Source organism: Notechis scutatus, chromosome Z, assembly GCF_049901735.1.
Source record: "Notechis scutatus isolate UNSWTSFEM ecotype Mainland chromosome Z, rNotScu1.2, whole genome shotgun sequence".
Classification (NCBI taxonomy): Eukaryota; Metazoa; Chordata; class Lepidosauria; order Squamata; family Elapidae; genus Notechis; species Notechis scutatus.
The window spans coordinates 102,804,967-102,817,555 of record NC_142025.1 but is presented as its reverse complement, the minus strand read 5'-3'; the positions used below and the strand labels follow the sequence as shown (position 1 = coordinate 102,817,555).

Sequence of the window (12,589 nt, the reverse complement as noted above, 5' to 3'; positions counted from 1 at the left end):
CCTTAGATCTCTGAAGTCTTGTTTCAAAACCCTTGGAGTCTTGTGTAATACGAGAAAGAAGAAATGCATCAGAGCACCCATGAGTTCTCTGTGGACTGAGTGAAGCAACATTTTCAATGAAATTGACTGCTGGACATTTGCATAGAGGAGGCACACCCAGGAATGCTGTTGGCTGCATTGGGAGTTCTCCTTCCTCCATTACCTAGCTCCCCTCCTCCATGTGATGCCTTTAGTCACACCCACCTTCAGACCTGAACTTTTGGTAGCGCCTGATTCCACTCAGAAGACATTTGCTCTTATTTCAACGTTTCCTCTTTGCCTTGCTCCCATAGATGAGAATGCATTTAAGTTTTTATTTATCCCCCTATCACCCACTGAAGCGAAGCTTGCCTTTGAACATTTCAGACCTGACTTTCTAATGTGGACAAGCAAGTGAAATCTAAGAAGAGGCAAGTACTCCTGCCCAGATACTGTTTTCAACCCGTTCCATACAGGTGAGTTGAGCAGCTAGTTCAACACGTGGACAACTGCAGGGGAGCGGGGAACCACTCTGGCCTTTCTTTTTAACAGTTTGTTTTCCAAAACTATGTATACCTTCCTTTTTTGCCTGTTTGGATCTTTCTCTAGTAAAAGGGGTTTTTAAACTGGGGGATAATTATTAAGAGAGTAATTTGGGCATATCCTGGGTGTAATGGAGCGATTTGTAATCATGAGTTGAGAATCTTATTTTGTGATTGCCACTTCTGAGACACTTGTCTAAAATAAGTCCCCCCCCCCCCTTTAGGGGATAGTGTCATTTAGACCAGGAAAAGAGGTAATTGGATCAAACAGTTTCTGCTCTAGAATTTATAGCAGGAAGAGAATTTTTATTCTTTTATACTTTCCTTTTTAACTGAGCTGGTTTAGTTTCAATCAGATAGCTAAATACTTGGTGAAGTTTTATGCAACAAAATAACATTTGTATCAAGATCCAGCCAACTTAATATTTTAAAATGTTCTAGTAACAGAAATCACATCTATTCTTATTTTCATCCTCTTCCAGTTTCCATAGTTAAGTCCTGCCATTTAAGTGTGTATGTGATATTTCACCTAATCAAAAGAATGAATAACTCACTGGACTGTAACTAATTCATTAAGAACAGTTTTCAAAGCCATTAACTCTTTTAAGTTCATGGAAATGTAAAGCAGTTGGACCTGGGTAGAAAACTGAATTTGAAGGGGAACATATTATTTAGAACAGGGGTCTCCAATCTTGCCAACTTTAAGCCTGGAGGACTTCAACTCCCAGAATTCTGGAAATTCTGGGAGCTGAAGTCTTCCAGGCTTAAAGTTGCCAAGGTTGGAGACCCCTGATTTAGAATACGTATGAAAATCCAAATAACCTCTGGTGGAAAACTGTAGTCATGTCTTTTCCCAGAAACACAATGCCTCCCCTCTGATCAAGAAGTAGGAAATTAGTATCAGTTTCATTACACTGTTGTGTTGGAGCTATTTTTATTGCACTAAATACTCAGCTTTATTAGAATGTGTACTTCATTTATCAAATAGCCAAACAGATGCATTTCACAGTATCGGTTGAACCAGTGGTCTCTATCTTAAGTCTACCTACTGATCTTTCTTCATATACATACACTTTCCTTCCAAATTCTATCAAGATACCTTAGGTTTTTAAAGTATTAATTACAAGGTAACAAAGTTATAGGAAGGTGATAGTTTTCATATATTAGGGGAAGATTCCTAAATCTTTCTGGGCTCTGGGCGAGCACATTGAATGGGAATTTGGAGAACATGATATAATCACTCCCACCCGATTGCTGCCATGGTGGTCATAGCGGTGATAGTGTAGTTTGGTGAGGTTACTGAACATCGCCAGTTTCTCAAACTTGGCAATTTTTAGATACATTTTGTGGACTTCAATTTCCAGAATTCCCCAGCCAGCCATATTGCCTGAGGAATTCTGGGAGTTGAAGTTCACAGATTTTAAAGTTGTTGTCAATGTTGAAAAACACTTCTCTACATCATCCCCACTACTGAGAATGCTCTCTCACTCCATAAGCCTATTTTTGCCTTTCCTTTTTGGCAGATTCTAACCAAAGCTAACATTTCAAATTTTCCAATTCTATTTCTATAGTCTATGTAAGACACATGTACATATTGAAGAAAAATGATGCTTAAAACAAATACTTTGCAGGATTCTAATTTCCTATTTAATATATTGAAGAATGTTAAATAAAATGAAAAAGCCCATGGATTTGATAGGTACCAGGGAAGTATTGCTGGACCTAGTAATAGCACTGGTTATCACAGTGAAAGCAAAAGTGATAGGAGTTTTGTAAGATTTATAGCAACAGTTTGCAACTTTTCCAGATTTCAGAAAAGTAGAAGGCCCAGGCAAAAAATAAATTTAATTCACTATTGTTGTTCTTTGCACACAATCCACCAGATACCATAGTTATTAGTGATTTTGCTAATTTTGACTATCAGACTATTGAAAGCCAACTGGCCCAGTCACTCTCTCTCAGCCCAACTCACCTCATGGGGTTGTTGCTATTGTGGGAAAAATGGGAGGAGAAAGGAATATTGTGGTAGGTATGTTAGTAAACCTTGAGTGATTCATAAAAACAATAAAGGCAGAACATAAATAAATAAACTGGCCTATATTTACAGCAGCCACAGCACCATGGGATCATGGGATCACCATTTGCAACATTCCCAGCTGGCTTCCCACAAGCAAAGGCAATTGGGGAAATTGGTTTTGTTTAATGATCACGTTGTTCACTTAAATGCAGTGATTCATTTAACCATGGGGGCAAAAAAGTTTGCAAAATCAGGTGCAACTCACTTAACAACTGACTTGCTTAGTAAAGCAAATTCTGTTCCCAATTGTCATGAGTCAAGGATTATCTTGTATAAAATTCCTAAATAAGTAACATTTAATGGTTTCACATTTGTCATATGTAATTTACCATTTGGTGGCAAGTTTTTGGAGGAGTTTTGTGTGTGCACTGAAAAATAATTGGGTCATCAGCACATTTCAGATCTAAAACAATATGATAATATCTGAAGCACAGACGGTTTGAAAGGTCTCTAGCAATGTTTTGATATAAGAGTAAGCTCTTTTAGCAAAAAAAATTCTTTAGGACAGTGTAGCGTATCATGAGGAATTCTGGCGATTGTAATGCAACAATGTCTGGAAGGCTGTGTATCCACATATTTAGTTTTTTATATGGGAGGATAAATTGTTAGGAATCATCTAAGCAGCAGAAATAGCAGGTGTTCTTCAGGTTTAATCCCACTATAATTATTTTTTAGAGTACAATCCTATACACATTTGGTCAGAATTACATTGCAGCAGCTCTATAGTTCCAAGGGCTTTCATAAGGAAATATGAAGTTTGAAAATTACTGCGTTATCATCATGGTATTGCAAAGAATTCTGTTGACTCAGATCATGCAGAGCTCAATAATCAGAAAACAGTATGGGAGAGGCTTCAATTTGACTGGAACAGTCATGTATGTAACCATGCATGGACAAAATGGCAAATTATTAACTTCCTTTATAAATAAATGAGGTAAATTCCAAGAGGGTAAAGAACATCCTGGTTCAATTTCAATTAACAGGGCTTATTTTTATGAACTCCAAAACAGGGCAATTTGTTCTGCTAATTAACCTTATTTAAGAATTCATGAGAGAACCATGTTGTAGTGATTAAAGCATCAGTCTAGAAACTAGGAAGCTCTGAATTCTAATTCTATTTTAAGCACAAAGCCAGCTGAGTGATCTTGGGTCAGTCCCTTTTTTTTCAGCCCTAGAAAGGAGTCAGTGGCAACTGCTTTGGAAACTCTTCCCAAGAAAACTTCAGGAACTTATTATCCAAGGAATCTCCAAGAATTGAACATGAAGAATTTAGGATGAATTGAGTCTAGGGAATATAATACCCAAGCCTCTTTGTGCAAAAGGCTCACTTTTTTCTTAAAAACTTAGCAGGAGATTATAATAATTACTTGAGATAACAACATGTCTATTTTAGCCATGATCAAAAACTAATTTTATTTTACTTCTTTTTTACTTTTAATAATCTTGATCTTTAATCTCTTAAATAATGTTCTAGAACTTGATTTCATTTTTTCTTTGACCCTTCTCCCAACATTTCTCAAACTTTTAATAAGTCTCCTTTGTAAATCCATTGTAGGAAAGCTATCCAGGTTTGATTTGTTATTTGTAAATTCCTTTTAATTATTAAGACATCAGCTGGTTTTATTAGTATGCCCAATGTAGCATCTTTTTCCATAACATTTTTGGAGTCTGTGATTTTTAAAACTAGTTTTAGCTCAATCTCAGACTTATCCAGAGTAAAACCTGTTCCACATCTTTTAAATGTAGTCTGATCTACAGAGGCAGACATTCTCAAAATTAATTTGGATCAATTGTCCAAAAATATCTTTCAATATGTCCATTGTAAAAAATATTTTGCTCCATGCTGTATTAATTAATACATTTTAAGTGATCTCCTAATTAAAATAATTATGAATGCAGAAGTCAGGCTTCAAGCATTTTAGGTCTCATGTGGTCTTCTAAGTACACTTGTTAATAAATAATACTAAAATTATTCTAGGAAGAAGTTGGCTTCAGTAACCATCAAGTTCTTTGTGTGGCTCTCATTACAACATGGTTTTACTGTTCCTATGTTGATTGGATACAGAAGGAAATGTCAACAGGTGCATTTTTTTCTCAAATCTGTATTATAATTTTGTTTTTAACAATAACATGAACACATTTACATTAGGTTTTTTTTAAGTTGGTCAAAATGTTTCCAAGTATGGGAGCACTGAGAAGCTTTGACATCTTCACTGTTCTCCATCTTTCAACTTCAGTCCTCTCATTTTAAGTCTCCTTTATCTTGCCATTTCCAGTTCTGGAAACTGGTTCTGGAGAATACCAAGGGGAGGGAGTGGAGGAAAGGATGGCAAAAGGGACAAACTGCTAAAAAAAAGTAGTAGAACTTCAACTACATGTTTACCACTCTCATCTTGACTCTTTTTAAACCCCCTGCCCTAGTGGAATCCTTAGCTGGATCCTTGATTCAGTTGCCTGAGAAGCAGGGGTGGGATTCTACCAGTTTGCACCTATTCGCTAGAACCAGTTGTTAACATTCTAAGCAGTTCGGAGAACCGGTTGTTAGAAGAAATTACTGGCCTAATCCTGTAAGGAAGGCAGAAAGGAAACATTCTGGTGTTGCTTACGGAAACTGTTTCTCCATTAACCCTTATTACCTTCTTGGCAGGACTAGACTTCCTGTCTCAGGAACGTCTCTGGAGTTTTTTTCCCCTCCTTTGTTGGTACTTTGCTTCTGTGGAGTGACCATTCAAAGTTACAATGGCACTGAAAAAAGTGACTTATGACCATTTTTCACACTTACAACTGTTGCAGCATCCCCACAGTCATGAGAGGCCAGGCGAGGGGATGCGTGCCTCGATGTGAGTGATGTTGAGTTGGCCACGCCCACTCAATAACATGACCACCCAGCCACGTCCACCCAGTCACATGACCACCAAGCCATGCCCACCACCTAAGCCATGCCCACAGAACCGGTGGTTAAAATTTTGAATCCCACCCCTGCTGAGTAGGCCCTTTGAAACCATTCATCTCTGTATCAATGGAGATTCTCAGTCATCCAGGTCATGGTTGTGTTTTTTCAAGAGGCAACTGGACTTTCTGGTTTTTCTTTGAAGATGTTTTGTTTCTCATCTAATAAGCTTCTTCAGTCATGACCTGGATGACTGAGAATCTCCATAGATATTTTGCTATGCATTTATCTCTGTATATTTAAACTTTCTAGGAAACTGAAAAGCAGAGGTTGAGAGATTGCTCACATGTACTCCAGACAGTTTCTCTTCATATAAATATATAATAATGGTTTTCTGTGGGTTAGAGTGTCAAAAGATGACAGGATTCACCCTCTTGCTCACAACCACGGTGGAGTCTTTTAAAAGACACTAAGTTCACAATCCTCACTTTCTAATCACTTTCAGAAATTGCTAGTTAATTGCAGTACTTCTAAGCTGTTACACACCTTTGGAACAAGTTTCAAAATGCCAAGTTAGTCATCCTGAATGAAAGAAAAAATTAATCATGACATTAACAATTTAAAGAATCTGAAATAGCAAAAAGCAAAATATATTATGATTATAGAAAATTATAAATGGACTAAGAGTTTAGCTGAATTTGGAATATCGAAACTTTTATAATAAGACTATGGAATTATGTATAAAGAACAAACAGCTTCTTTTGGAAAATAGATCTGTTTTGGTTTTGGAAAAATATAGCAGAATTAAATAATTTCATGATTTAAAAACTGGGTACTCCAGGGAACTAAATATTTAGATAACAGAGAAAAAAAAGGAAGGCTATAAAATGTGAAATGTCATAATACTAAAAATACTGAAGAAGACATTTCAAGAATGAAATGAGAAATTAGTATCCACAATATCAACAATGTCTGTATTGATGTCTGCTTCTATGGATAGTTTATGCCCAAAAGAAATTATAAACATAGAACAACTTTTATTTGACAAAATAGTGGTTGTATCAAAAGAAGATACCGGAAGACCAAGGGAATGTCTTAGAACAGGGGTCACCAGGGCCGTTGAGAGGAATATTAAGAGCTGAAACAAGACTAATATGGCCCCCCTCACCTACACATTAAGTTAACATGACCCTCGTAAAACATCTCCCGACCCTCTCCCGACCCTGTGGATTTCGTGTTACTCCCTGCGCCAACGTAACTCCTTATCAACCGAGAGGCTCATTAAAAGGGGGGGGGTCCAAAGTACGGAGAAGCGGTGTTAGAGTCCATGGCCTACAAGTAGATTTTTTTTTCCGACTGGAAGAAGAATGATTCACTCTAGTCTATACAAATGAAAGAAGCTGCAACTTTGTCCCCAAAACCCTGCAGCCTGATTGACAAAGTGCTCCTTTAGTGCAATAATCCTCTCGGTGGTCTTGCCTTTGCAACACTGCCCAGGAATGGCCTGCCGCTGCTGCGTGGAAAGGACACACCTTCCTTCCTTGCCATTTGTCCTCAGATGAGTTGATTTGATCCAGCTTTGGAGTGTTTTGCTACTCTCTCTCTCTCACCTCGCTCTCACTCTCATTCTGATTCTCCAGCACTCTCTGGGTCTGGTGGGTGTTTCTTCAGCCTTTGTTGGTGCTAGACATACCTCGGTCACTCGGGGAGATGCACGACTTGCTCTCCACCCCAAGACACTTGCCTGACCTGGCTGCAGCCGATGCTCTGTGTCATAATGGGCTCCAGGAGGAGGAGATGATGCAGTCTCCCCCATTGTGAAGTGCGCTAAATTTAACTGTGCTAGAAGAGCAGCAGGCAGGCCATGAAGGCGCCAACAGCAGCGGTGGGGAGAAATGGCTGGGTTGGGCCAGTGTCTTAGGGCTGAGAAGAAGTTGTGTGTCTTCCCAAGTGACCAAGTTGCACACAGCACCAACAAGGGGCAGAAGAAGCACCCGCTAGACGCAGCAAGAGATGAAGCTTCACTCTCACTCTGGAATATGGAGCAAGTCTCCATCCCCTGCCCTTTCCTTCTCAGGTCAGGCGAGGAGTGATGGGAGGGGATGCCAAGGCGCAGGGCCAGCCACTGGTGGGTTCAGCCAACAGGAAGCCACAGCGGGTTTCCAACACCTGTTGCTCCGGCCCGCCTGCGCTGCCACCCTCTCCTCGCCTCAACAGCACCATTACCTCATTTCGGGTGGTGAGGGCTGCACTACTTCTTGCACATTCACCACCTGCAAAGTTGTAAGTTTCATGTACCTCCCTCTATGGCGGAGATTTCCAGCCCCACCATGAGCTGCCTGGCCAAGCCCATATTCCACAGCTCTAGTCACAACACTGGCCCATTGGACATTCCTGGAGCAGCTCCTCCACCAGGTGTGCTGCAGACAACCAAAAATTTCCGCAGACCACCGGTTGGTGACCTCTGTCTTAGAAAAGGATTCTTCATTAGATCTACAAAACAAATTGGCTGATTACTTTTTCCTTTTAACATTTAAATGGAAAATACAAATGATAAACCAAGAGAGTGACCTGGATTATTTTTTTCCTATTGAATTTACAAAAGAAGCTTGGTAAAACCTTGAAAAATTATGTGCAATGTGACAAAGAAAAACGAAATTAAATCCTGCCACAATATTTGAATGAACCAAAAAGGAAGACAGTTAAAAGTAAAAGGTAGGAAAGTAAAGTTGGTTTATCTGATCAAGTTTAAAATAGGGTTACTTCTAGCAATCTAAATCCATAGGTAAATTGGCTTCATGGATTTGCCTATAAGTAAGACATGCAATGTGAAATAATTGTTCATAATCTTACGGTGAATAATTACTTATTGTGATAAAGGTAGGAAGTCACTTCCTTATATAGTTCTTTTCTCATTCTTCATCATATTTGTCAGAATATTTTTATATGTTTACACTTATTCTTTTTTCTCTTTCTTTTCCCTTTTTCTTTTTCCTTGTAACATTATCAGGTAATCAAATTTCTTTTAGAAGAAATTTGCGATACATTACAGCTCTATGGGAATATTATTTTTTTATAAAAGACAAGCACACAAACAATGTGCAATTACTACGTATCTGGTTGTGGACCCTTGCAATGCTTTTTAATCACCTGGAGGCTTCCTTTTTATCCTGTTCTCTTTATGGAATCTTAGCAAATTAAAAAAACACAATAATTGCTCCCTTGTTAAGCAGCAACTGTTCTTCCAGCTGGAAGGGGGAGGAGAAATCCTGCTTTCCTCATTTCCAATCACTAGCAAGCAGGAAAAGATAGTTTTAGTCAGATTCATGCATAATAGGAACAAGGACATGCTGCATGAACTTCATGTGGTCACCAGGAGTTTAAAATGTCTTGATGGTATATAATCAGCCAATTAGTATTTCTTTTCCCACAACACTGTCAAACTATTTACCAAGACTGTATTACTATTATTCTTCTCATCCTTTCTATTACCTATCTCCTTTTCCAGTTATGACTATAACCTTGTTGCTTGTACCAATTTATATTGTTTTATTTAGTTTCCTAGTTTGATTTTGATTGCTTATTTAGTATCCTATGTGTTCTGTATAGTCATTTACATACTCGTAAACGCCGCACGGTGATTGGACAAGACGCGCGGCGAGCTGATTGGCCGAGCAAGCCGCAGTGATTGGCCCGCCAAGAATCTTCCGCGATTGATGGAAACTAATTGCGGGAGATTCAAAGCGGTGTCATTGGCCGCAGCCAAAGAATAAAAGCCGCCGTTTTTCCCTTTGCGAGCCGAGCCGATCTCGGAGCAATTAAAGAGCTGAAACTAAGTCACTGGCTCCGAGTCTTCTTCCACGACGGACACGACACTGGCGACGAAGGTGGGATACCAAGCCTAATTCCCGAAAGCACGTGTCCGGAGGAAACAAGACCGACGAGATGGCTGGCATCACCCCACCAGCGCCTTTCAACCCCGCTACTGAGGATTGGGAATCGTACACCGACTGATTCCTGATGTTCCTTGAAAGTAGCAACCTAAAGGACGTGAATCGGCAGAAGAAAAGAGCCGTCTTCCTCACACACTGCGGGCCTGCGGTGTTTAAGATGGCGAAAGCCCTCACGAAACCCGAAGACGTGAAAACAATGGACTGGGCCGATCTCGAGCCGTTACTCCGAAACCACTATGCCCCCGCCGTGCCCACCCTCATCAGGCGGCACGACTTCTACCGGCGAGACCAGAGAGCGGGCGAGAGCATCAGCGACTTCATGGCTGACCTGCGGAACCTCAGGGGCATGTGTTGCTTTACGGACATGGACGAGGCACTCCGAGACCGCGTCGTCCTAGGGCTCAGAGATCCGGTCCTGCAAAGCCAACTGATGGCAAAAGGCGACATCGCCCTCGCCGACGTCCTCGCAGACGCCACCGCAGCCGAAGCGACACGGAAATCAGTGGCTTGAATGCGGAGACCCACTGCAACCACTGAAGCAGGCACGACAACCGAGACACGCGCCGAAGCAAGCCCCCAGGAGACTACTACCACACACCATGGCGACCTCGACTCTGATTCCGGCACCACGGAAGGAAGAGGACATCCATCGACTCCAGACGGAACGAGACCGGCGCGATCGGCGGAGTCGTAAGTCGGGACCCCAATGCGCCGGGTGCGGAGGCGACCACCCTCGATCGGAGTGCCGATTTTTCGATGCGGTATGTCGGCACTGCGATAAAAGAGGCCACATCGCCCGAGTCTGCCGACTTAAGAAAAACTACAGCCCCCGGAGGGGGGAGAACAGCAACCGGAGGCGAGACGGCACCCCTCACAGGCCCAGAGACCGCAAACCCAAAAATCGTTGGAGCAGAGATGGATGGGGCCACCGAAATGGCGAGAACCGGCAGAGAGAGGAAACCCACCAGACGGTCGTCATTGGCCATTCGTCCAGCGAAGACGCCCGGAAGCTATATGTGGAAGTGAGCATCGAGGGCGAGCCATGCAAGATGGAGGTGGACTCCAGATCCTACCTCTCCATGGTTGCATGGCGGGAAATCAAGCGCCTGGTGCCCAAAATCCAAAGAAGGGGACTGGAAAGCCAGAAACTAATCCTCAAGGACTACCAGGGAAATCGCATCCCGGTAGTCGGAACCGGCCATTTCGAAATAAAATTCAAGGGACGAAAGGCAAGGCTTCCTTTGACAATCGTGGACCGAGACCGACCCAGCCTTTTAGGACTGCAATGGTTCGCGCCACTCAGGATCGAAGTGACAGGCATCGATCACATCGGGGAAGCCTATTGGGAGGAACAACTCACAAGGGACTTCCAGGAAGTGTTCGACGGCACCCTAGGCAAGTACCAATGGCCCCCTATTTCTTTCAGCCTAGACCCCAGCGTTCCCCCAAGACGCCTAAAACCTCGGCGGGTACCTTTCGCACTCCGGCCCAAGATTGACGAGCAAATAAACAAGCTCGTCAGTCAGGGGGTTCTCGAACCAATTGACCACGCCAGGTGGGAGACCCCCATAGTCACCCCAGTCAAGCCCGATGGGTCAGTAAGAATCTGCGGGGACTATGAGGCCACCCTCAACTGCGCATTACAACAGAGCGCCTATCCCGTCCCAGTGGTTCAGCATCTCCTACACTCACTGGGGGAGGCAAGGTTTTTGCAAAACTTGACCTGGCGCAAGCATACCAACAACTGCCGGTCGACGTAGAAACCGCCGAGGCGCAAAACCATAGTAACCCACCGGGGGCTTTCCGATGTAAGAGACTCCAGTTTGGAGTCAGTGTGGCACCAGGAATATTCCAGAGCCTCATGGAGAGACTCCTGCAAGGAATCAAGGGGTGGTGCCCTACTTCGACGACGTACTGGTGTCGGCAGCCAATCAAAAAGAACTGGAGGGCCGCCTGAGGGAGGTCCTAACGAAATTCAAAAATGCGGGGCTGAAGGTTAAAAAGAAAAATGCCAATTACATACCGAGAGGGTTGAATTTCTAAGGTACCTTTTAGATCGGCATGGAATTCACCCAACCGAAAAAAAAAATCAGAGCAATCAAGGAAGCCCCCAGACCGAAGAATAAAACGGAACTACAGGCATTTCTAGGGCTACTTAATTTCTATAATGTTTTCCTGCCACAGAAGGCGACCGCGGCGGAGCCTTTGCATAGGCTCTTGGACAAGGCGGCCCCTTGGACTTGGGGGAAACGCGAGGAAGCCGCCTTCAATAAAACCAAGGACCTACTCACCTCGGATGCTGTCCTCATCCAATACAACGAGACCCTACCACTAGCTGTCATATGCGACGCATCACCCTTCGGCGTCGGCGCCATCCTCAGCCACACTCTCGCCGACAGAAAAGAAGCACCCATCGCCTTTTTCTCAAGGACCCTCACCAAACCGGAAAGAAACTACAGCCAACTGGACAAGGAGGCCCTGGCTATCGTTGCCGCTGTCAAAAGGTTCCATGAATACATCTACGGCCGGACGTTCACCATCGTCACCGACCACAAGCCACTGCTGGGAATCCTGGCAGGAAACAGGGCCACCCCGAACATTCTATCTCCAAGAATGACAAGGTGGTCCGAATTCCTTGCCGCCTACAGTTACCGGCTCACACACTGACCCAGTAAGACAATCACCCACGCAGACGCCCTGAGCCGCACGCCGCTACCTGACCTGGACACCGACCCAGCACCCACGACGACCACCCTTAGCATAGAGACTCTGCCCGATCTACCCGTAACCGCATCAGACATTGCCTGCGAAACTAATAAAGACAAACGTCTGGCGCGAGTGTTACATTGGGTAGAGAAGGGGTGGCCCGAAAAAGACGTTGACGAAACATTCAGGACATTTCGGAACCGGCAAACAGAACTGTCATTACAAAAAGGTTGTTTACTTTGGGGGGATAGGGTTGTCATTCCGGAAAAATTACAGGGAAAAGTATTGGAATTGCTGCATGAGGGACACCCAGGCATCGTGCGGACTAAAGCTTTGGCCAGAAGCTACGCATGGTGGCCAGGGATAGACAAACAGATCGAGGCTTGGGTGGCAGCATGCAACC

The 12,589-nt window shown here is 43.1% G+C and overlaps 1 protein-coding gene across 4 annotated transcripts in view; it reads left to right on the top strand.

Annotated features, from left to right (window-relative positions):
• The first annotated feature begins 281 nt into the window (after positions 1–281).
• Positions 282–12,589, top strand: part of PRRG2 (proline rich and Gla domain 2) — a 34,950-nt gene continuing 22,642 nt past the window's right edge. Inside the window, exons 1-3 of one of the 4 annotated variants that reach the window (XM_087945249.1) lie at positions 282–494; positions 785–814; positions 4,616–4,718. In XM_087945249.1, coding sequence (XP_087801375.1) covers positions 4,709–4,718 — 10 coding nt within the window. In that variant the 5' untranslated portion in view covers positions 282–494; positions 785–814; positions 4,616–4,708. Of the gene's footprint in view, positions 495–783; positions 815–4,615; positions 4,719–12,589 lie in introns of all 4 variants that reach the window. The other 3 variants (XM_087945250.1, XM_087945248.1, XM_026669630.2) reach the window with 3 other exon arrangements.